Source organism: Prionailurus viverrinus, chromosome D1, assembly GCF_022837055.1.
Source record: "Prionailurus viverrinus isolate Anna chromosome D1, UM_Priviv_1.0, whole genome shotgun sequence".
Taxonomy (NCBI): domain Eukaryota; kingdom Metazoa; phylum Chordata; class Mammalia; order Carnivora; family Felidae; genus Prionailurus; species Prionailurus viverrinus.
This window is the reverse complement of record NC_062570.1, coordinates 103,755,175-103,781,425: the sequence shown is the minus strand read 5'-3', so window position 1 is coordinate 103,781,425 and position 26,251 is coordinate 103,755,175. Positions and strand designations below refer to the sequence as shown.

The window sequence follows — 26,251 nt, the reverse complement described above, 5'->3', positions numbered from 1 at the left end:
GAGCCTGGATGGGAACTTCTTCAGCAAAAAGGGACATATGGATTGGGTCACTTGTGGCAGAGCAGGGCGGGGGGAGAACTTAATATTCCTCTAAACCCTACAGAGTAAGTGCCATTATTTACTCCTCTTTCTAGATAGAAGAACAGAGGCATGTAAAGAGGAAATAATTTGTCCAAGGTCACACAGTAGGTATGTGGGGTCAGTCAGGATCTCAACCATGTTAGTTTGGCCCCATCGTCCTCCCTCTGAGCTACTATGCAATGCTGCTTCTATCATCATCGTCTGGACTTGCACCCAGCACCCAGAGGAAAACATATAAATACACTGAGGGCCAATGCTCCTGAATCTTTCTCCTTGTATCTGGTCCCAAAGTACGTGAGAAGATTTATATGTATTATTTCATATAACAGAGCAAGGATAACCACCACAGAATCAAGGAAGAGCATGAAAAATTCTCGGTTACCTAATACAACAACACTTTTGGCAGCTGGAGAACCAACCTAGAGAGATTAAGAGACTAGTTTAAGATACAAGGGTGGTAAAGACCCAAATCTTGACTGTTAGTGCTGAAGGAGATAGAGGTCTATAGAGGAGATAGAGGTTTTCTGGGACTGGGGCACAGGGGACACTACTCTTTTGTAATAGTAAGCCTTTATGAGACTCTACAGGGACCCAGGGGTCCACTCTGCTGACTGTCCAGGGACAGAGCAGCTTCAGTGGCCTTTGGCTTTGGAGAAAGAATAAGGAATGATTATAATGACTTCAACACCAGGAGATAAAATTGAGAATTAGTATTCTAGGAATCAAGGCTCCTAGAAAGGACAGGGAGAAATATGTGCTCTGCTGGCCCATGTACTGAAGAAGCACACAGGCTTTTTTCTACTTTTTCTCTAGACACTAGCCACCCCTGTCTCTGCTCCTCTGATGGGAATGACCCTTCTTTCTTTCATAATGAAATCAACTACTTATGGTGAAGAAGGATGAGGGTGATGAAGGCAAGGACCAGACAGTGTCAAATTTCCCTCCTTGGTAGCTTCACACAGAGGAGTTGTGACTCAAAATATCTTTTCTATGAATCCTCCTTCCTTTCCTGAGAATGGTAGAGCAAATGCTAATGTGGAGTAGTGGATACTTCAGAGTGAGAAGGCTCTGGGTTTAAATTCCATCTAATTCAAGCACACTGAGCTTCCGTGTCCTCCTCCATAATAGTGAGACTAAGAAGTGTGTACGCTGAATCACTGGAATGTTTAACTGCAGCCTCACAATAGGCAGGGAAGAGGGCACAGCTTAACGTAAAAAAAAAAAAGGAGGATCCTAAAGGCTTTAGTCACTCCATGCAAATATTTTCTGTTCTGCATACGTGTAAGGAAAGAGACCAGATTCTGCAAATCAGACCTTATCCCTATCTTTCCTATTGCCTTGCTCTGATTGCATTTTGTTAAGAATGGGAAGGGGAGGTCGACAGTATGGTTTATGCAACATGACCCCCCTTCTGACACCTGGCCTGTTGGGTTCACACAGCTTTGGATTCCAGAGTCATGGCCAGGCTGGTGGGAGCAAAGAGCAACCTGGTGTTTTGCAAAGAGAAGCTCAGGTGACACATTCCCAGCCCCTGAATTTGCATAAAGAGCTCACACAACATGAGTCCCAGAGAGGAAGATTGGATTTCACAAGAGCTGACACCTAGAATTGTTTGCTTATGTGCAAGGTCCACATTTTGAACCTCAGCTCAGCGATCTCTGGAGGAGACAGACCTAAACTCAGTCTGAGAGATCTTGCCGAACTGACACCATCAGAGGGAAATTTCATCGCCTGGAAGTCTGCTCTTCATTTGTTCCTGGGGACACCTGCAAAGATTGGTGTGGAGACAGCTTTCCAGGTGGGGGCTCATACCAAAAAAAAAAAAAAAAAAAAAAAAAGATAGTCATTGCTTTGTGACATCATCTCCACTTACATGAGACAAATCAAAATGCCCATACTGTGTTACATCAGAATATGATGGCAAACATACTTAAGGGAAAGAAATAACTTTAACTTAAGAAACCTATATCTAGCACTTACTCTGTGAAGGCTAACTTGCTAGGTACTATGAAAAATTCTTACAGGTCTCTGATTTGAACTAATAAATGAATGAGGAGAGATTTGGATGCTTTCTGCAAGCGGTGGGGGTGAATGGAGTCTTTAATGTGAGGAGACACTGCACATATTACCATATTTAATCCTTCTGGTTGTATTACCAGGTAGGCAGTTTGGTTCCCTGCCTGTGATTCCTAAGAAGGTTGTCGTACTTAAAGTTAGAAAAGAAATAAGTAGATGAATACAAGCAAACCTTGTCTGATCAAGCTTCACCTTGTTGTGCTTTGCAGATAGTGTGTTTTTTCAAACTGGAGATTTGTGGTGACCCTGCATCAAGCAAGTCTATTGGCACCACTTTCCAATAGCATTTGCTTCTTTTGTGTCTCTAGGTCACAGTTTGCTAATTCTCACCAATATTTCAAACTTTTCCATTATTATTATATTTGTTGCATTGCTCTGTGATCAGTGATCTTTGGTGTTACATTTCTAATTGTTTGGGAGGTGCCACCAACTGTGTGCCTATAAGATGACAAACTTCATCAATAAATGCTGTGTGTGTTTTGACGGCCCTTAAATTGTCTCTCTCCTCCTCCTTGGGCCTCCCTATTTCCTGAGACAAATAATATTGAAATTAGGACAAGAAATCACCCAACAATGGCCTCTAAGGGTCAAAGATAAAGGAAGAGGCACATGTCTTTCACTGTGAATCAAAAGCTAGAAAAGATTAAGCTTAGTGAAGAAGGCTTACCGAAAGCCAAGACAGGCCAAAACCGAAGCCTCTTCCACCAAAGAGTTAGCCAAGTCGTAAATGCAAAGGAAAAGTTCTTGAAGGAAATAAAAAATGCTACTCAGTGAACACATGAATAATAAGAAAGCAAAACACCCTTAATGCTGATATGAAGAAAGTTTTAGTTATCTGGGTAGACAATCAAATCAGCCAAAATGTTTCCTTATGTCAAAGCCTAATGCAGAGCAAGGCCCTGGGTCTCTTCAATTCTATGAAGGCTGAGAGCGTTAAAGCTGCAGAAGAAAAGTCTGAAGGTAGCAGAGGTTGGTTCATGAGGTTTAAGGAAAGATGTCTTCACAACATCAAAGTGTAATGGGAAGCAGCAAGTGCTGATACAGAAGCTGCAGCAAGTTATCCACAAGATCTAGCCAAGATATTAATGAAGGCAGCTACCCTAAACATCAGATTTTCAATGTAGATGAAATAGCCTTCTGTTGGCATAAGATGCCCTCCTGGGACTTTCCTAGCTACAGAGAAGAAGTCAATGCCTGGCTTCAAAGTTTCAAACGATGGGTCGTCTGTCTTGTTAGGGGCTAATACAACTGGTGACTTTAATTTTTTTTAACGTTTATTTATTTTTGAGACAGAGAGAGCATGAATGCAGGAGGGTCAGAGAGAGGGAGGCACATAATCTGAAACAGGCTCCAGGCTCTGAGCTCTCACCACAGAGCCCAACGTGGGGCTCAAACTCACAGACCACAAGATCATGACCTGAGCCAAAGTCGGATGCTTAACTGACTGAGCCACCCAGTTGCCCCACAACTTGTGACTTTAAATTAAAACCCATGCTCATTTACATTCTGAAAATCCTAGGGCCCTTAAGAATTATGGTAAACCTATTCTGCCTGTGCTCTAGAAATGGCACAAAACAGCCTGGATTACAGCACATCTGTGCACAGTTTGCTGAATATTTTAAGTCACTGTTCAGACCTACTTCTCAGAAAGGAAGATTCTTTTCAAAATATCACTTCTCACGGACAATGCACCCACTCCCCCAAGAGCTCTGATGGACATGTGCAATGAGATTAAAGTTATTTTCATGCCTGCTAACACGACATCCATTCTGAAGCCCATAAGTCAGGGACTAATTTTGACTTTCAAGTCTCATTCTTGTTATTTAAGATATAAATTTCATAAGGCTATAGCTTCCACATAAGGCTACAGTGATTCCTCTGATGGATCCTAGCAAAGTAAATTGAAAACCTTCTGGAAAAAATTCACCATTCTGGACGCCACTAAGAATATTCGTGATTCATGGGAAGCGGTCAAAATATCAACGTTAATAGGAATTCAGAAGAAATTGCTTCCAATCCTCATGGATGACTTTGAGAGGTTCAAGACTTCAGTGGAGGAAGTAGCTGCAGATGTAGTGGAAAGAGCAAGAGAACTAGAATCAAAACTAGAGCCTGAAGATGGGACTGAACTGCTGCAGTCTCATAATAAAACTTCAATGGATAAAGAACTGCTTCTATGGATGAACAAAGACAGTGGTTTCTTGAGCTGGAATCTACTATTGATGAAGATGTTGTGAAGATTGTTGAAATGACAACAAAGAGTCTACACTATTACATAAACTTAATTGCTGAAACAGAGGCAGGGTTTGAGGGATTGACTCCAATTTTGAAAGAAGTTCAGGGACATGTGAGTGGGTCAGTGGGTTAAGCATCCGATTCTTGATTTCAGCTCAGGTCATGACGTCATGGTTCAGGAGATTGAGCCCCACATCAAGCTCCTCGCTGACAGTGCAGAGCCTGCTCAGGATTCTCTTTCTCCCTCTCTCTCTCTGTCCCTCATCTGCTCACATGCATGCATGCACACTTTCTTTCTCAGTCTCTCTCCCTCAAAATAAATAAATAAACTTAAAAAAAAATAAAGAAGCTCTACTGTGGGTAAATGCCATCAAACAGCATCACATGCTACAGAGAAATCATTCACAAAACAAGAGGTCAATCAATGTGGTAAAGTTCACAGCTGTCTTCTTTTAAGAAATTGCCACAGTCACTCAACCTTCAGCAACCGCCACTCTGATCAGTCAGCAGCCATCAATGTCAAGGCAAAAAAAAGATTATGACTCACTGAAAGCTGAGATAATGGTTAGCATTTTTAAATTAAGGTTATGTACATAGGTTTTTTTTGCAGCATAATGCTATTTCACATTTATCACATAATGCCATTTCATCATTTTGTTTTTTTCAAATGATTGACACGGACTTGGAAGGAGACAGAGGACACACACATAGAAAAATCAGGAACATTCGACGATCTACACATTACCCAACATTTTAAAGCAACCAAAACATAGTGAAACCTTTGTAACCTAGATATGTTTTTCCATAGAAACAAACTAATATTGGTTCCACTTTTGCAAATCCAAATCTTTCATGACCACCCTGAAAAACTAGTAGTCCTGAGGAGCTAAGCTGAAAAGGAGAAGTCTCTGAGTCCTAGGAAGTCAAAGCGAACAGTGAACAATCCAGTAGGAACAAATGCCTCAGAGCTAAATATTTAAATAAGTGTCAATAACTTTTTTTTTAATTTAAATTTTAGTTAACATACAGTGCAATATTGGTTTCATCATGACAAGTGCCCTCCTTAATACCCCTCACTCATCTAACCCATCCCACCAACCTCCCTCCATCAACCCTCAGTTTGTTCTCTATTGTTAAGAGTCTCTTGTGGTTTCTTTACCTCTCTTCTTCCCCTCCCTTCCCATATGTTCATCTGCTTTGTTTCTTAAATTCTACATATGAGTGAAATCATATGGTATTGTCTTTCTCTGATTGACCTATTTTGCTTAGCATAATACACTGTAGCTCCATCTACATCATTACAAATAACAAGATTTCATTCTTCTTGAGGGCTGTGTAATATTCCAGTGTGTGTGTTTCTGTGTATCTGTGTGTGTGTGTGTACCACATCTTTATTCGTTCAGCAGTCAATACACATATGAGCCCTCTCCATAGTTTGGCTATTGTTGATAATGCTGCTATAAACATTATCAATAACTTCTAGTCAAAGGCCACGTAGAACACACCTGTAACCCAGCAAAGTTGGGATTTATTATCTGTTGCAACAAAAGGGAGAGCACACCATAAGGAAGGAAATGTGGTACACCTCAGTAACAGTGTCAGGAGGGACTTGACACACGATTTGGGGAAGGATTCAAGGAAGCATGGGTTTGCTCTGCCTTGAATATTGTCAGAAAACACTGAAATTGTATGGAAGACTTTTGTCCATGAAGCAGGAAGAAAGATTAGGGGTAAAGAAGTGGCAGCCACTTGTTACTTGGGGAGAGTATTTGGCTGTTTTTGCAGATAAGACTGCCTTCTTGTTTTGTCCATGCTCAAACATGATTGTGGAATGATCTCGTTTTTGTCCCCTTCCATCAAGGCCATTGAATGACCTTGCCAGGTTCTGCTGTTCTGTGAAAATGTTATGTTTTGGGTGCTGCTTTTTTTCTTTCTCAAATTCATAAAACACCCTAAATGGAATGGGGATCTGTTTTTAGATAAATGACCTGGGGAGCAGAAAGTAGCAGAGGGACAAGTAAGTATAGACAAGAGTGACTTTCTTCTAACATCTACATTTAGAAATTTACAACTACTGAGTCTATCAAGAAGTAATCTTGACTGTTGAAAAATAAGCAGCACCATTTATTGAAAAGAATATCCTATCTCCCATTTGTCTGGATATTTTTGTAGCAAATCAATTGACCACAAATGTCTATCAATTTCTCTATTCTGTTTCATTGGTTTGTCTATCTTTATTCCAAGACCACTCCATGATGTTTACTGTAGCTCTTTAGTAAGCCTTGATATCATGTAAATTTTAGAATCTGTGATTTCTACAAATAAAACTTGAAATGTTTTATGGCTAATTTGAAACTGTAGATCAATTTGGGGGATAAATGGTGACATACTAGCAATAAATCTTCTGATCCTTCTTGTTTTTTGCTCCATGCATCATTGTTGATAGTTTCAATTGCTGCATCTTCAACCTCACTGATCTTTTCTTTTGGAATGTCTAATCTAGTGCTAATCACATCCACTGTATTTTTTATTTTAAATTCTGTATATATTCATTTCTATAAGTTCAATATGCATCTTTTGTAGCTTCCATTTCTCTTATCATGATGTGTCCCTCTATCTTCTTAAACATGAAGAGCAGCATTATTATAGCTTTTTAACGTCTTTGCCTGCTAGTTGCAATATATCTGCATCTGCTCATTTTTATTTATTCAGGTAAAGAGAAACCTTATTTGCAAATGTTGCAAGAAGGTGAGAGAAGGACTATTGCATCATGGAGAAGCACTGTTGCAACAGAAAAAAACATTTTGATTGTAGGTCTGACAGTGTCTCCTCTGGGCCTGTCTTTACTGATTTGTGTTTGTCTTCTGCTTCTGAATCATATTTTACTGCTTCTTTCCATCATATCAGTTTTTACTGGAGGTGAGACAATGTGAATTATATACTGTTAGTTGATAGATTTTGTTGTACTTACATTTTCAAGTACGTTTTGTTCGGGTGCACAAGTTATTGGAATCAGATGGATCATTTCAAGACTTTCTTTTAATCAGTGCAGGATGAATTTAGAACATACAAGTCTGAATTTAACCACCTTGTTGAGCTTCTTACTCAATGCCCTTATGCTACAAGGTCTTTTCACTTCAGTGTGTCAGAACATAAACTATTCCCAGACTTGTGTCAGCTATAAGAATTTTTCCACCTGATCTTTTCCAGTGGTTCTCTCCCTAGGCCAAAGCCCAAGGTAGTTTCCCCTTATACAGTTCGGTGATGAGCCAAAGACTCTAGGAGATTGCTCTTTCCCAAAGATCTCCAGAACTCTCTCTCATTCTCCCTCTCTCTCCCTCATTTTCCCTCTCTCATGCATTCTCTCTCCTTCTCGTTCTCCCTCTCTCTCTTTCTCCCTCTCTGCTTTGTCTCTTTCTCAAGTTCCACACTGGCCTCTACTTCTATATGCTCAAGTCATTGAGACTCCAGTGATCTGGTCAGGCTCCATTTCCCTGAGCTGCAGTCTTCCAACAATAAGCTATGCAATCATTAAACTCACCTTTTCTTTTTTCGTTTTCTTGGGGATAGTGGCTCTGCTCTGTGCAATGCTGTTTCATTTACTGTTTAGTTTTGTCCTTTTTTTTTTCAGGTGAGGAGGTAAATCCAGATCCTGTTATGCTCTCTTGGCCAGAAGTAGAAGCCTCCTCCATGCTGTTGTAAAATCAGCTACCCAGTTCCGACCTGGAGCATGGAATCTCACACACAGCCAGTTTTAATGCAACATCCTCTCTGAACACTTCTTTGGTTCCTTCACTTAGAAGTGATGTAATCCTCCAGGGATCCTGGTTCCAAAATAGAATGCTGTGACACAGCCCTTTCTGCTTTTTCATGTAGTTGGGGTTTTATAGAATGTTTTGGTAAATCCCAATTTCACGCAGTGAATCAAATATGTAAAAATGCTATTTTTTTATTCTACCTCGTAATCCGTACAATATGCAAGACAGATGCAAGAGTGAGATACAGTAAGGTTAAAAAAAAATAGGGTGAAAATACCAGCTTGGAATATAGCTTGGAAATTTTTTAAAAGGTTAATTGTTTATATTTTAGACCATGTCCAAATGCCCACATTAAAAAGATTGCGGCAAAATGTACTGCAATAAACAGCACTTTAACTCAGGTGGCAAGGAGGAAGAGGAAGAAAAGGAGGGGATGAAAAAGGACAGGAAGGAAGAGGAGAGGGAGGAGGAGTAATAAAATAACATGTTCAGTGCTTTTATACAAGAGATACTCTTTTTCTTTTTAGTGGGCTCCATGCCCAACATGGAGCTTGAACTCATGATCCCAAGATCAAGAGTCACATGCTGTACTGACAGCCAGCCAGGAGCCCCTGACAGATACTATTCCAAGCACTTATTGACTCCTTTAATGTAATAACTCAGTTAACCCTAAAAAAAGTCTGTAAGTTAGATGGTGCTGTTATCCCATCCACCTTCAAAGTGTGAAAATCAATAAAAGGAATCCTCTGGAATGGAGTCAGGAAGCCAGCAGCGGGGAGCTCTTGCCATACAACTCCTGCCTGCATTCACCACAGACCCAACAGGAATAGAGCGCCTTCCAAATTCCATTTTATTTATAATTATTTTTTTAATATAATTTATTGTCAAGTTAGCTAACATACAGTGTACACAGTATGCTCTTGGTTTGGTGGGGGGGGGGGGGTATATTCTTATGATTCATTGCTTCCAAATTCCATTTTACTCTAGCTACTACTTTCCTACTGAGCAGACAGGTTTCCTCCTCCCTTCAGCAACAGCCCAGCCAATGAGAGACAGTCACTACTCGGCCAAGAAAAAGCCCTGATACTGGGAACTCCACCTTTCTACCAATGGACTTTTTGTTTATAACAGTCCTCTTCCTCTCCTTTTTATAAAAGAATGTTCCTCTCTTTTGTTCTCCAGACTTGCTTATAATTTTCTATAGCTTCATTATCTGGTATTGCAATTCCCTGCTATTTCCAAATAAGCCATTTTTGATGGTAAGATAGTTTTATTTTTGAGGTTAACAGAGGCAAGCAAGGCACAGAAAGAGTAAATAACTTCCACAATGTTATACGGCTTATTACTGGTGGTGTCACGAGAATCACTAATGGCAACTAAATTTCAAAAGATGTTATATGTACTTAAGAATGCGCTTGTTAACCTAAAATGAAACAGTTGGCTGGAATGCATTGAAATGTAAGAAAGTGAATTTAAAAATGTGTAAATCCTCCCATCCCCCATGCGTTCTACCAGTCTTGTCCTTCCTTGGAGTTGGTGAGAGCTAGTGAAGACTTTACTGAAGGTGACACAGATGAAGAGAGACTGAAGGGGGACCTCGCCATTAGAAGAGAACTTCCTACTCATATTTCTGAATCTCTTCCAGCTTCTTCTCATTCCTAGCTGTTTCCTGTTTCTCTCTTTAGGCTAAGGTACCTTCCATGATGTTCCCACTGCAAGGTGCCCAAATGCTGCAGTCACTGGAGAGGTCCTTGAAGAAGAGCCTTCCTGAATCCTTAAAGGTGACAATGGAAAATTCTGGGTGGAGGGTAAGGAATAGAAACCCCATGAGTCAAGAAGAAAAGAGACTAACATTGAGCCTCTGTTCTGTGTCCAGCATTAGTCCATGTTTTCTCTAGCTTAGTTTGCATTACCTCTCTAGAAGATATTTGCTACTATGTCTGTGTTACTGATGAGAAGATAGATCTCAGTTAGGGTGATTTAGCCAATATCACACAAATAGTGATTGCAATGCCATGGCATGAACACAGGTATGCCTGGGACTTTACCAGCTTTTGCTCTGTCATTCATAAAGTGTTCCCTTGCTCCTTTCCAAAAAACATTCCATAATAACATTGGTGTTTTGTCCAGGGTTTTCCTCAAAAGTTGGCTGAGACTACATATTAATGTTAAAATTGTTCTTCTTAAAAGAACACTTGCTAGGTGAGAGGTTAACCATCAGGAGTCTTCTCTAAAATTAGTAAGGAGTCAATTCCAATTTTGACTTAAATTTCCCAATTTCCCTGAGCTGACTGCATATCAGGCTATTTTATGGTGTCTCCTTTAACCTAGTACAACTAGGTGTCTCCTTTAACCTAGTACAACTGATTAGAAATCTCAGAATTAACTAAGATGTACACGTAAATACTTACATCCAGAACTGTGCAAGAGCAACTCTAGTGATAGGCTACGGTACTTGCTTGTGTTTTTTTTAGCAACCAAAGGCATAGGGTCCGTGTGTGTGTGTGTGAGTGTGAGTGTGTGTGTGTGTGTTAGAGGACAGTTACTTTTCCCTAAAAAAACCTCTGTAGACATAGAAATTAGATTTTTACTATTTTATAAGACATTCCTATAAGATGCATACAATTTAGATAAGATAAATGCATTTGCCTCCTTTACTCCCTTATAGCTCTGCTACTCCCTTCTTTCAGTATAAGGAGAAAAATATTAGCATTATTTTATTTGTAGATCACAAGGCTTAATTTTCTTTTATTTATTTATTTTTTAAGGCTTAATTTTCAATTATTAGAAACAGACTAATGAAATAACTGTTCTTTAGTTCCTACTAAAAAAAATGACTTCTACCACAGCTAACCCTTAAATATGCAAGTTCACTTATATTCACTTGGATTTTTTTCAACAAATATAGCACAGAACTGTAAATGGATTTTCTCTTCTTTGTAATCTGATTAATAATATCTTCTTATGTCTAGCTTACTTTATTGTAAGAATACAGTATATAACATACTGTACATCTTAATCAGCTGTTTAAATCATTGGTAAGGCTTCTGGTCAATTGTAGGTGATTCATAGTTAAGTTTGGGGGTAATCAAAAATTCTAGACAGATTTTCCACTGCAAGTGGGGGATCAGTGCCCCCCAACCCCCATGTTGTTCAAGGGTCAACTGTGATCTAAAACTAAAGTTAACCATGTTAGTAGATTCCTACTACCATAAATCTCTACCACCCACTATTTAACTCCTTTCACTTCATAATCCTTAAGATCCAGGCAACCTTACAGACAATCAACTCTGCGGGGTTGGGAGGGAGGCTACATCAGTTAGAAACTCTATAAACAGTCGCCTAAGATATTTTTATGGTGAATAGTTATTTTTAACAATTCTTCAGGCCAAAGTTTTTTTTCCCATGAATTTAGTGTAGAATTTTGTCACTTAAATTTCTCTTTACTGCTTATGTTAAGTTGAGCCCAAATATTTTGAGAAAACGGTGCATTCCAAGTGTCCTTTCTTGGAAGATCTCTGTGGTAAGATAAGGTGGCCCTAATAGCACCTTCAATTTTTGGTTGCATATTAAAGACATACATTGCCCCCTAATTAAAATCCAGAATATGTGTAGTACTTGTAATGGATGTGTAACCTAAAATTCAATACTTATTTGAGTCTCAGTTGAGAAAAAGCCCAGCCATTCCTCTTAGTGCTAGATATTAAATACATTTTAGTGCGTGTATCAACTCCAGTTGAGTCAACTTAGAGTAGCTGCCTGGTATGTTCTGAACTGAGCAGGAAAAAAGAAATTTTTTTAATTAATTAGGCCATGGGAATAACAAAGAGTAACAGTTCTACGTATTTTCAGATCCTATAATGGATAATAGTATAGTGTAAATCAGTTTTACAGGGCCCAAATGCAAATATGTAAAAAGATAATGTCTGTATTTTCCCAAATTATGCTGAATTCTATATCAAGCCTCCACTCATGGCTGAAAACAAAATAAATTCAGATAAATTCAGTCAACTGAGCTTTTTTCCCCCTTGTCTCACATCAATAGTTTATGTGGGGTGGAGAGTGGCAGGGGGAAAGATACAGGCATAGTTCTTCGTCATCATGTATCCAAGGTGGAAATATTAAAGCATATACCATCTTTTTGACCTCAGGTCATTGGCATGCTTCCACGCTGGTATCTGCAGAGGCTTCATGTTCACAGTTGCCCATGCTAGTATCTGCTGCTGCATTCCAATCCCCCAAACCACAAAAACACAATGTCCACAAGACTTGCTCTCATTCATTCTCTCCCCATCTTCCTGTCTCTCAACAGCCTGCACAACACAAATGGGGGTAGGGGGATCCAAGACTGGACTTGGACCCCAGGCCATGGGACCACACAGCACATTCTGTTGAGCACTATGCTGTAGCCTGTTTGTTGGTGGAAGTTCATTTAATCCTTCCAGAGAATAACGTGGTCATTTATGTTAAGAAGTTTTAAACATGTGCATAACATTTGAGCCAGCAACTACTCTTCTGAATATTCTAAGAAAATATCAGGAGCCCATGCAAATTTTCTGTCAAGCATGCTCTATGAAGAATTATTTGTCAAAGTGAAAAGCTGGAAACAGCTGAAATTACTATCAATAAGCAAATAAATGAACTGTGATATATCCATACGATGGAATCCTATGCAGCCATCATAAAACAATTGAAAATGTTTGTGTTTATGAACATAAAAATATGCTCACAATGCATTCGGGGGGAGGGAACATGTATCAGATCATTTAATTTTTGTAAAATTGTGTCTATGTGTATGAGTAGAAGAAAATCTTGAAGGAGAAAATTTTAAATCCTAAAATGAAGAATGGTATTCTTAAAATCAAATTTTATCCCGCCAAACATTTTACTATATGCATGTATGATTCATATCGGGTGGGGAGAAAAAACTCTTCTCTTTTGAGGTTAAAAAAAAATGTAGTACATGGAGACTGTTTGACCTAGATGCCCTACTTGGCCCTTTTCCAACATAAAATTTCATGATAGAAATGATCCTTGTCCTGACCAAACAAGGCACTTTACCAGTCCTTCCTAACAAGCTGACCCTCTCCCTTTCTTGGGATGCTGCAGGTTTATGGGACTGTCTTCCACATGAACCAGGGAAACCCATTCAAGCTGAAGGCTCTAGTGGACAAGTGGCCTGATTTTAACACAGTGGTTATCCGCCCTCAGGAGCAGGTAAGGTGCCAGACGTGGAATGAATATGCCTCTGTGTTCATTTTTGCTGTGTACCTGCCATGTGCCTGACAATATGGCAGCCCAGGGATACAGAAATGAATTGTGTGACGGAAAGTAAGTCCCTCTCTTCAAAGAGCTCAGAGCCTTGGAAGAAAAGATCAATAAGCAAATAAATTCCAATATAGAGTGAAGTGTGTGGGAAGAAAAGATGTACAACACAGAAATAGCGAAAGCTGATTCAACAACGGAGGCTGGAGATGAAGGTTAAGGTCTGAGACACTTCCCGATGGGAGGTTTCATCTGCACTGGATCTTGTACATATTTTGTAGATACTGTTAGGCTGACAAAAAAAAAGAGCACATTCCAACAGAGAAAACACAAGGGGTAAATATAGGAAGGTGTGAGACAGTACAGTGAGTTAGGACAATTATAAAAAGCAAACTTATGAGACTATAATCGCCATATGCATTTTGAGGAAACATTTAAAAACTAGCAAAACTAAATAGTAAACACATTTCAAAGACAAAAATTCACAAGCTTATTTTTAAACATTCAGTAAAATTATATATTTATAAAAATACAAATCTTATACCTTTCATAGAAATAAAAATTGATTTGAAAACCACTAAGTTAAACAATATAAAGAAATCTGTATTAGTAGTAACAACTGAACTGAAATAAAATTATTTGATCTTTTATCTTAAATGTGATCTTAAGTAATAAAATATATTAGTGGATATCCTTGCTGACTTGTCAGTGTATTTTTGGGCAACATTTTCCAACCATTTTTTAAAAAGCTTTTGAATTCTGCACTGAGTTGTGGTAATATTTTCTTGTGCCTCCTACTTCCCAATAATCTCATCTGTTTAGTAAGTTGAGAGGGTCTTCTTAAATAAGTACTCTCTTTATTTTTCTGGAACTACCATTTGTTTAACTATAGCATTGTTTTAAGGAAGCATTTCTAATTGGTTTTCATCTTCTTTGGCTTCATTAAGTATAGATGGAGATTTTAATCCAGAAATATCTATAACTAAATTTAATACTGTGATGTTCATGGTTGGCATGTTCTGCAACTATTTGAACTGTTTATTACATGCATTCTTGCAACAGAAGTTTTGCTTTTCCTTGTCAATTGTTTTTTTCTTCTTCCCACTGAGAATAATAGAAGTATAGAAGAATGCTTCCTAATAATTGTGTCTTTGTTTGATTTGAAATTTTAATGCAATATGTGGGTAGATAGCAGTATTGCTATGCAATTTTCCATCATAAATTGAATACTTGAATCTCTCCTCCTGACCTCATGATTTAAATGTTTCAGGAATAATTGTAATGCACCAATGAAAATACCAACATTTTAGCACTTAAAAAATATCGCAGTATATCTCACATTTTGGTCCTAAATACATTTTGAATGGATTTTTGTGTATGGTATAAGAAGGTGGTCCAGTTTCATTCTTTTCCATGTAGCTGTCCAGTTTTCCCAACACCACTTATTAAAGAGACCATCCTTTTCCCATTGGATACACTTTCCTGCTTTGTCATAGAACAATGGACTGCATAAGCATAAGTTTACTTCTTTTCTTTCTCAAGACTGCTTTTGCTTTTCAGGGTCTTTGTGGTTCTATACAAATTATAGTGTTATTTGTTCCAGTTCTGTGAAAAATGTTATTGGTATTTTGATTTGGATTGCACTGAGTCTATACACTGCTTTGGGTAGTATGGACATTCTGACAATATTAATTTCTCCGCCCCATGAACGTGGAATATCTTTTCCTTTGTGTCATCTTCAATTTCTTTCATCAATATTTCATAATTTTCACAGTACAGGTCTTTCACTTCCTAAGTTTATTCCTAGGTATTTTCTTTCTTTCTGATGCAATTGTAAATGGAATTGTTTTCTTAATTTCTCTATTACCTAATTGTTAGTGTATAGAAACACAACCAATTTCTGTGAATTCTGTATCCTGGAACTTTAATGAATTCATTTATTACTTTTAATAGTTTGTGGGTGAAGTCTTAGGGTTTTCTTTGTATAGGATTATATCACCTGTAAATAGTGACAGTTTAACTTCTTCTTTACCAATTTGGATGCCTTTTCTTTTTTTTCTTGCTGGATTGCTGTGGTTAAAACTTCCAGTATTTTGTTGAATAAAAGTGGCAATAAAATCCTTGTCTTCTTCCTGACCTTACAGGAAAAGTTCTCAGTTTTTTACCATAAGGAGTTAATATCCAAAATACATAAAGAACTTTTAACTAAACACCAAAACCCAAAGAATCCAATTTAAAAATAGGCATAAATACATGAAAGACCCAATGCTAATACCATCCTCAATGGGGAAAAACTGAAAGCTTTCCCCCTAAGGTCAGGAATAAGACAGGGATGTCCACTCTTGCCACTGTTATTCAACATAGTATTGGAAGTCTTAGCCTCAGCAATCAGACAACACAAAGAAATAAATGGCATCCAAATCGGCCAGGAGGAGGTCAAACTTTCACTCTTCGCAAATAACATAATATTCTATATGGAAAACCCAAAAGATTCTACCAATAAACTGCTATAACTGACCCATAAATTCATCAGCAAAGTGGCAGGATATAAAATCAATGCACAGAAACTGGTTGCATTCCTATACACCAACAATGAAGCAACAGAAAGAGAAATCAAGGAATCAATCCCATTTACAATTGCACCAAAAACCATAAATACCTAGGAATAACTCTAACTAAAGAGGTGAAAAATCTATACACCAAAAACTATAGAAAGTTTATGAAAGAAATTGAAGAAGACACACAAAAAATGGAAAAACATTCCATGCTCCTGGATAGGAAGAACAAATATTGTTAAAATGTTGATACTACCCAAAGCAATCTACATATTCAATTCTATACCTATAAAATAACACCAGCATTCTTCACAGAGCTAGAACAAACAATCTTAAAATTTGTATGGAACCACAAAAGCAATCTTGAAAAAGAAAACCAGAGCAGGAGGCACCACAATCCCGGATTTCAAGCTGTAATGCCAAGCTGTAATTTTCAGGATAGTATGGCAATGGCACAAAAACAGACACTCATATCAATGGAACAGAATAAAGAACCCAGAAATGGACCCACAAATGTATGGCCAACTAATCTTTGACAAAGCAGGAAAGAGTATCCAATGGAATAAGGACAGTCTCTTCAGCAAGTGGTGCTGGGAAAACTGGACAGTGACATGCAGAAAAATGAACCTGGACCACTTTCTTACACCATACACAAAGATAAACTCAAAATGGATGAAAGATCAAAATGTAAGACAGGAAGCTATCAAAATCCTCGAGGAGAAAGCAGGCAAAAACCTCTTTGACCTTGGCCACAGCAACTTCTTACTTAATACATCTCCAGAGGCAAGGGAAACAAAAGCAAAAATGAACTATTGAGACCACATAAAAATAAAAAGTCTGCACAGCGAAGGGAACTTCAGCAAAACTAAAAGGCAACCAATGGAATGGGAGGAGATATTTGCAAATGACATATTAGATAAAGGGTTAGTATCCAAAATCTATAAAGAACTTAATCAAACTCAACATCCAAAAAACAAATAATCCAGTGAAGAAATGGGCAAAAGACATGAATAGACACTTCTCCAAAGAAGACATCCAGATGGCCAACTGACACATAAAAAATGTTCCACATCACTCATCATCAGGGAAATACAAATCAAAACCACAATGAGATACCACCTCACACCTGTCAGAATGGCTAACATTAACAACTCAGGCAACAACAGATGTTGGTGAGGATACAGAGAAAGAGGATCTCTTTTGCATTATTGGTGGTAATGCAAGCTGATGCAGCCACTCTGGAAAACAGTATGGAGGTGCCTCAAAAAATTAAAATTCTAACTACCCTATGACCCAGCAATAGCACTACTAGATATTTACCCAAAGGATACAGGTGTGCTATATCAAAGGGGCACATGCACCCCAATGTTTATAGCAGCACCATCAACAATAGCCGATGTATAGAAAGAGCCCAAATGTCCATCAATGGATGAATGGATTAAGAAGATGTGGGGTATATATATATTCATATATATATATATATATATATATATACACACACACACACATATATATGATGTATATATATATATATTTTATTTATGTTTATACACACACACACACACACACACACACACACACACTGGAGTATTACTCAGCAATCAAAAAGAATGAAATCTTGCCATTTGCAACTACATGGATGGAACTAGAGGGTATTATACTGTGCGAAATTAGTCAGAGAAAGACAAATATCATATGACTTCACTCATATGAGGACGTTAAGACACAGAACAGATGAACATAAGGGAAGGGAAGCAAAAATAATATAAAAACAGCGAGGGAGACAAAAATATGAGACTCTTAAATATGGAGAACAAACAGAGGGTTACTGGAGGGGATGTGGGAGGGGTGATAGGCTAAATGGGTAAAGGGCATTAAGGAATCTACTCCTGAAATCATTGTTGCACTATAAACTAACTAACTTGGATGTAAATTTAAAAAATAAATTAAATACAATTTTAAAAAGAAAAGAAAAAAAATAGGACAACATGAATTAGATATTTTCCCAAAAAAGACATACACATAGCCCAGAAACATGAAGGATCCTCAACATTACTAATCACCAGGGAAATACAAATCAAAACCATAATGAGGTATCACCTTACAGCTGTCAGAATGGCTATAGTCAAAAAGACAAAAAACAAGTGTCGGTGAGGATGTGGAGAAAAAGGAACCCTTGTGCACTGTTGGTGGAAATGTAAATTGGTATAGTCACTGTGGAAAACAGTAAGGATGTTTCTCAAAAAAAATTAAAAATAGAGGGGCATGTGGGTGGTTCAGTCAGATGAGGGTTTGACTCTTGATTTCAGTTGAGGTCAAGATCCCAGGGTCGTGGGATCGAGTCCCACATGGGGCTCCATGCTCAGCATGGAACCTGCTCAGGATTCTCTCTCTCCCTCTGCCCCTTTCCCCTGCTTGTGCTCTCTCTCTAAAATAAAAAAAAATAGAAAAAAAATTAAAACTAGAAATACCATATGACCCAATAGTTCTACTACCGGGTATTTACCCAAAGAAAACGAAAACACAAATTTGAAAAAATATACGCACCCCTATGTTTATAGCATTATTTACAATAGACAAGATGTGGAAGCAACCCAAATGTCCACCGATAGAAAAATGGATAAAGAAGATGTAGTGTGTACACACACACACACACACACACACACACACACACACACACAGAATGGAGTATTACTCAGCTGTAAAAAGAATGAGATCTTGCCATCTATGACAACATGGATGGACCTAGAGGGTGTTATGCAAAGTAAAATAAGTCAGACAGAGAAAGACAAATACTGTATGATTTCCCTCATATGTGGAATCTAAGAAACAAATGAACAAACAAAAATCAGAAACAGACCCATAAATACACAGAACAAACTGGTGGTTGCCAGAAGGAAGAGGGCAGAGGGATGGGCAAAATGGGTGAAGGGTAGTGGGAGATACAGGCTTCCTGTTATAGCATGAATAACTCATGCTATAAAAGGTAGAGCATAGGGAATATAGTCAGTGGTGGTGTAATAGTGTTATATGGTGACAGATGGTAGCTATACTTGTGAGCACAGCATAAAGTATAGACTTGTTGAATCCCTATATTGTACACCTGAAACTATTGTAACATTGTGTGTCAACAATATTTCAATGTTAAAAATTCACAGTATAGTGGAATTTAGAAAAAAGTATTGCAATAGGGAAATATAAGTAATTTGTTTTATTTCCCTTTTCCCAATGATCATAGGAGATGACAGATGATCTTGATCACTACACCAATACTTACCAAATCTACTCCAAGGACCTCAAGAACTGTCAGAAATGTCTTGTCTCACCAGAAGTCATCAACTGGAAACAGCATTTGCAGATCCAAAGTAAGAGAAATGGGATGGGTGCGGACTCAGTTCTCTGTCCTGAACAATTTTCCCTATGACTCATATCTCCTATCCCCAAGCTCCAGACCCTCAGCCTGCTGCCAATTTTTTAACTTCCTCATAAAGGGAGAAAAAAACACCTCAAAGCTTGCAAAGAATGGGCTTCATAAAGGGGAACATAATATAATTCCTGGATAGCCAATGATTTATGGCATATTTTGTAGACATATGCAGGATCCCTTAGGGTAACTGGGTACCAAAGGAGGGCTTCACCCAAGGTCTTCCATTCCTGGAATGAGAATGATGACTTGTGCCATAAAGCACCTCCCAGACCATAAAGGACAACTGTCATGGTGTGGATATGCCCCCCGCCCCGAGTCAGACTCCCTAGGATGGCATCTGCCTGTTACTTGCTATGTGATCCTAGCCACATGACTTATCCTCTTGGAGACCATGACTTTCATATACATAAATGAGGATAATAATAGTTCCTAAAACACAGGGGCATTGAAAAGATTAAATGAAATCTTGAATAGGGATTTCTTACTATAATACCTGGATGTGTAGTTGACTTTTGATGCATAATTCTGTGAATCTACAGTTTGTATTAGGCTTTGCAAGGCAGTTCTGCTGGTGTCTCTTGGGCTTACTCATGCAATTGCCATCAGTTGATGGGTGGACTATGGCCTGATTGCTCTAACATGGCCTCAGTCACATGTCTGAATGATGGTTCTGGCTGTCAGCATTGGCTGCCATGGTGATGGAATGATAGGAGCACCTGACCTCAGCAGGCTAGCCTAGGCTATTTGTATGGTATTGGTTTCAAAGTAATTGAGATCACAAGGAGAGGGCAAACCCCGATGTGCAAGCACTTTTAAGCTTCTCTCTGCATCAAGTTCATTCTTCCTCATTGCCAAAGCAAATCATATGGCCAAGGTCAGATGCAATGCAGGCAAGGACTATGCCAAGGAATGGATACAAGGAGATGTGGGCAAATATAGGCCATTACTGCAACAATCTACTACACTGGGAACATAGTAAGTACACAATGGATATTGGCTACTACTTTTTAAAAAAAAACTTCTCTCCTTTAATTATCAAAACTACATGATTATGTAGCCCAGAAAACCTGGTTCCAGTCTCGCTTTGCCACCAATGGCTTAATGAATTTCTGGGCATGTTTTCCCTTACATAAAACAGGGAAAATTGCACAAATCCTGACTACTTGACTCTGGTTACACAGCAGCAGCACTGAGCCCAGAACCTAGGTTCTCTGACTGTAAGTCCCAGACACTTCCTACTCCAATGGGGAGCTTCTCCACAGCATGTACTTATTAAATCATTGTCTCTCCTCATAATCCCATCTAGGTTCACAGCCCAGCCTGAATGAGGTGATACAAAATCTTGCAGCTACTAAATCCTTCCAAGTCAAGCAAACACATTGCATTCTCTATATGACAGCTGAGACGATAAAGAAACTAGTTCCTTCCCTGCTGGAGGGAAAGAACTTATCACCCAACAGGGGCAAACCCAAGGCCATGTGAGTTTGATACAAATCACTCTGCATCACTTACTGCTCTCAGTACTGAGACAGCCTCCCATTTTCCCACTCTGCTTCCACTCTGGCCCATCTGCAGTCAATATTCTTCAAAACAGTCAGAGTAATCTTTTCTTAAGATGTAATTCATACCATATTCCTCCTTTGCTTAAAATACTCCACCATTTCTTTTCTCATCTGGAATATATCTGATTTCTGCCAGCTTATTCGACCTATCCGGTTCTTCCTGCTCACTCATTCCAACAACAGTGGACTTTTCCATCCCTTTGTCATCACAAACTCACCTACACTCCAGGGCTTTGTGTTTCTTATTTCCTCTACCTACTCTGCCTCTCAAAACAGTAGAGGGAAGAACAAATAAAAACCTCCATACTCACAGACTTTGCTTTTCCTCCATAGCTGCCAAGAGATGTTTAAACCCTCCTCCCTGGATGTTACCCACGCTGCCTTGGTGAATAAATTCTGGCATTTTGGCGGCAATGAGAGGAGCCAGAGATTCATCGAGCGCTGTATCCAGAACTTCCCCACCCTCTGCCTGCTGGGGCCTGAGAGGACGCCTGTATCCTGGAACCTGATGGACCAGACAGGAGAGTTACGGATGGCGGGTACCCTGCCTGAGTACCGGGCCCACGGCCTTATCACCCAAGTCATCTATTCCCATAGTCACTATCTAAACAAACTTGGCTTCCCCATATATTCTCACGTTGACAAGAGTAACAAAACTATGCAGAAAGTTTGTAAGAAACTTGATCATATCACCATACCCTGTGGCTGGAACCAGTGGCACTGTGTGCCCCTGTGAAGCAGCCCTGCACAGAAGACCATGTCAGATAGGCCTGGGAAGACAGAAAGAATAAGTTATAATTGTAATCATCAGTAAAGGAATGGCACTGTTTGGGCTCCAGGGAAGCAGTGTGATTGGTCAGCAAGACCACCCCAGTCCCTGCACTCGAACTGCAGATGGGATTCCTTTAGATTTATCACTATGAAGCAGCCCAGGTACTCCTTCAGTGGGCCCCACATAATTTAGCCTCCCACACTTCTGGGATCTCTGTGATGCTCCTTCATCAGCTACCTGGTGCCCCAAATAGCTTCTCCTAGAACTCCTAGTATACAGATTGGTAGAGCCCTGCCAAATCTTCCAGGAAAGGGTACTATTTTCTGGGCATTAAAACTTATTCCTCTTTCTTTCTATGGCCTTTTCCTTAGTACTCAGCAAGCATATTCTGCTCATTAGGTCTGTAGAGATTATCTTTTCCTCTGATTACTGCTTTAGAGGTACACTAAATATATACAAGTACATAGGAGAAATTAAGTTAAATGTGATACACATGATATAGCAGAGAGGGTTAATAAGACAAAGACTTAATATTAGCCTGTCTGTCCCCTCCTCACACTCACACCAGGGAAAATGGTTCAATATTGTTTCTAAAAATTTTTTTCATGTTTGTTTGTTCTTGAGAGAGACAGACAGACAGAGCACAAGTGGGGAGGGGCAGAGAGAGAGACCTAGAATCCGAAGCAGGATCCAAGCCCTGAGATGTCAGCACCAAGCCCAATGCCGGGGCTCAAACCCACAAACTGTGAGATCATGACCTGAGCCAAAGTTGGATGCTTAACCAACTGAGCCACACAGGTGCCCTGGCTCAATATTGTTTCTAAAAGCAGACCTTCCTAAACCCACCTGAAACCCCAGACAATAAAAAGATTCTGTGTTTCACTGTATAGGTTGAAACAAAGTGATTCATAATGGAGAGCGCATGGGTGAGTTTATGGAGAGATAGAAGTAGGAGTGCCAAGACCTAGGGAGTGGATATTAATTGAGAGAGACAGAAGGTGATGGGGAGGGCATGGTTACCCATTGCCCCCACTTGCCCTGGGCACGTTATTTCAGGATGCCTGGATTCTGTGAAGTTCTGATAATTGTCTCATGGGAGAGTCTAGTTGGGAGTGTGGAGGGATATTCTTCCTGGTGATGACAGGTGAGCTGGGAGGGGTCCTTGCCCCAACAGTTCAAAAGAAATAGCAAAGAGAACACTGGAATGAAGGTAATCACCTGGATTAAGAACCTGTTTCCTTCTGGTCCACCTAAGCCTGGCATTAGGCTACAGATTGAGAATGAAGTCCCTCCAACCCTCAGAAACTGACTGAGGTTTAATTTCTTGGCGAGTTAGGGTTTCTCAACCTTGGCACAATGGACATTTTAGGCTGGACAATTCTTTGTTGTGGGGTGAGGGCTGTCTTGTGCATTTTTAGAATACTTAGTAGCACCCCTGGCATCCATCCACTAGATGCCAGTAGCACCTGCTGTCCCAGTTATGACAACTAAAAATGTCTGCAGATATTGATAAATGTGCCTTAAAGGCAAAGTCACCTATGACTGAGAGCCAGTGGTCTAGAGGAAGGATTCTCAAATTTGAGCCTGCATCAGAATCACAGACTGTGATTTAACTGTCAGACCTGTTAAAACACAGACTGTGAGGCCTATCTCCTAAGTTTCTGATTCAGTAGATTTGGGGTAGAGCCCCAGAATTTAAATTTCTAACACCTTTCCAAGTGATCCTGATACTGGCATTGGTCCATGAATCGGGCTTTGAAAACCATTGGTTTAGAGAAATAATTGAACATATTTTATGTCTTAGGACAATAGATGAAAATTCATATTGCACACTACTTAGGCATATCATTTTACTTTTGTGATTATAATTTACATTGTGCTTTAATTGATTGATAATATTACTTCATTACAAATTCTTAAAGCTTCTATAAACGTTGTCATTAAAGAGTGCATTAGGCAGACATCAAACTACACTTTCACTACTTCTTCATAAAACGTGGTCACTAGAAAATAGCATAGATTAATTTTTAATAAAGCAAAATAATATCTTCAGCTGTTGAGAATTGTGCCATGGAAAAACAAGATCTTTCAGTGCTATGAGTTGGAAATGTGACCTGAAGGATCTTTTGTATTCAGAGTAACATCTTTACTGTCTTCCATGGCCTCAATTCAAGGCCACATTCTCCATCTACACTGCTCAGCACCAGCTCAGCTTCCCAGTCCCTTGTCTTGAAGGTCCTTCACACCACTCCATGATCAGTCATATCTACAATCTGGCATTCCTCAAAGTTCCTTGAGAACTAATTGGGTTTAGTGTTTTCAGATGCAAAACTATAAACTTGTAGAACTTTTTGGATCTGAAGGGAACCACTGAGGGATGCTTGTATTCTTTTGTACTTAGGACATCACAACTCCTAAGGGTATCTTTTAAAAAATCTCTAAAATTTGGATATTTCATATGGCTTTGGAGATTTCAAATACAACATATGAGTTTTTTAAAGTGCCTCCTTAACCAGGTGAACAAAATTTAATATCATCAACCGTAGGACCTATCATGGGTCTCTGGATGTGATTCACCAATGAAGAAATAATAATGTTAATATATTACCATCTAAAATGCATAACCTGAAAAAAATAAAATTTATAACATGAATATGGTCAATAGGAAAAAATTAAATACCTCAGAAAAGAATACAAGAGCCAAAATTAAAGGACATTCTATAATACAACTGACATGTACATGTAAAAATGCTAAATATCATGAAAGAAGAAGGAAGGTGGAAGAAGTGTTCCAGAGAAAATGAATCTAAAAAACACAACATCTAAAAGCAATCTGAGGTTCAGGATTGGATACTGGATCAGAAAAAAAAATTCCATAAAGGATACTATTGCCATAATTGGCAAAAATTGTACATGGTCAGTGTATTAGTTACTAGTAGTAGAGAAATATTAAGTTTTATGAATTTTATCATTATACTATGGTTATATAAGAGAATATCCCTATACTTCCATGATACATGCTAAAATATTTGGAATAAATTGTCATAATGTCTGTAGCCTACATAAGAATTTAAAAGACTATATACAGAAAATATGGCAAACTCTAATTGGTGAATAGAGGTGAAGAGTATGTGTGTGTTTAATGTAATGCTTTTGCAATTTTTCTGAGTTTTTTTTAACAAAATAAAAGTTCAAATAGAAAAGAAAATGCTGGGACATACAGAAAAGGAGTTAAGATGGTGGAGCAGTAGGGGGTCCTATGCTTGTCTTGTCCCTCAAACACAGCTATATAAATGCCAAATCACTCCAAACACCCAAGAAATTTATCTGAATGCTGAGAGAACAAACTGAAGAACCAGAGGGAGAAAATAAGCCACACTGTGGAAGATAAAAGTTGTGGAGATATGACTGGGGAGAAAAGAACTGTGGGTGCTGCAGAGGGGAGGGAGCCTTGATCTTGGAGAGAGGAGAAAGAGAGAGAGAGAGAGAGAGAGAGAGAGAGAGAAGGTGACACACAAGAAATTGCACAAGAGAAACATTCCCCCAAAACCATTGACTAGGAAAAGTAGAGAGGCTGATTATCACAAGTTTTTGCAAGCAGGGAAGCTCAAAGTCTGAAGTTTTAGGAGTCTGCACCACCCCCAGGTAAAGCCTGGCAGCAATAGTGGTACTCCTATGGGGAAGGAGCCAGAGGCCCCGGAGTGGACAGTGTGGTTTGAGATCCTTTGGGTTGCACTGGAAAAGACAGTTCCCCTCTTGGAATGCATTTGGGAGATGTGGCACAGCCTCTCAGGAGGCAAAAATGCTGGCAGGCACCAATGTGCTGCCCTGTTCATTAACATAGGAGCAGAGACATCAGATGAGAGTAGCAAACCTTGGTGCTGGCTTCTTTCGGTGCTTTACCATGTAGTCTGAGCCCTTGTGTGATTGTGCAACTGCTTTTCTGGGACAAACTAGCACCAGCCACAGCATGGTAAGACCCTCCCCCAGATGATCAGTGTGAGTTCACAATGCGCCAGTCCCCAAAATTTGGAGTTTTGAAACCTAGCCATGCACCTGAGGTATAACACAGAACTGGCTTGGACACAGGATGAAGGCAGGGATCTAATAGAAGCCAGGAACACAAAGGGGAGATTCTTCACTCTTCTGTGAGGGCTTCCTGAACAGCAGCAGGCATGAATGCTCCTCTCCAGGAATGAGAAAGCCAGGGAAATAATATTTTCCCCTCTCCCATCAGCACTGCTGACAGACTTCCATGAGCAACACAGCACCCCAGTGGAGGCTGGAGCCATTTATACCATGCCCTGCACCCTGTGCTCTGCAGATGCTTCTGGACTAGGGCAAGTGTGCCTGAGAACCAGTGCAGCAGGCTCCTACCCTAGACGACCAGCATAAACCCTTGCACACACCAAGTCTATTGTTCATAGAGTGCTGAAAAGCTTCAGCTCTAGTGCATATAGGATCAGACTTATTTTAACAATGAGACCAAAGCATAACTAGTTAAAATGACACACACTGGA

The 26,251-nt window shown here is 39.2% G+C and overlaps 1 protein-coding gene across 1 annotated transcript; it reads left to right on the top strand.

Annotated features, from left to right (window-relative positions):
- The first annotated feature begins 1,699 nt into the window (after positions 1–1,699).
- Positions 1,700–21,695, top strand: LOC125176690 (glycine N-acyltransferase-like). The gene is made up of 6 exons (XM_047878478.1): positions 1,700–1,879; positions 9,836–9,931; positions 13,260–13,367; positions 19,209–19,335; positions 20,704–20,875; positions 21,293–21,695. The coding sequence occupies exons 1-6, from the start codon at positions 1,700–1,702 to the stop codon at positions 21,693–21,695; spliced, it is 1,086 nt and encodes a 361-aa protein (XP_047734434.1).
- The last annotated feature ends 4,556 nt before the right edge of the window (positions 21,696–26,251 follow it).

Bases quoted from the DNA above. Each gene is read 5' to 3' on its own strand.
- LOC125176690 (XM_047878478.1), top strand. From the start codon at position 1,700: ATGTGCAAGGTCCACATTTTGAACCTCAGCTCAGCGATCTCTGGAGGA. The intron at 1,880-9,835 runs GTGGGGGCTCAT...TTCTCTCTTTAG, and splicing joins GTGTGGAGACAGCTTTCCAG to GCTAAGGTACCTTCCATGAT. The intron at 19,336-20,703 runs GTAAGAGAAATG...AATCCCATCTAG, and splicing joins ACAGCATTTGCAGATCCAAA to GTTCACAGCCCAGCCTGAAT.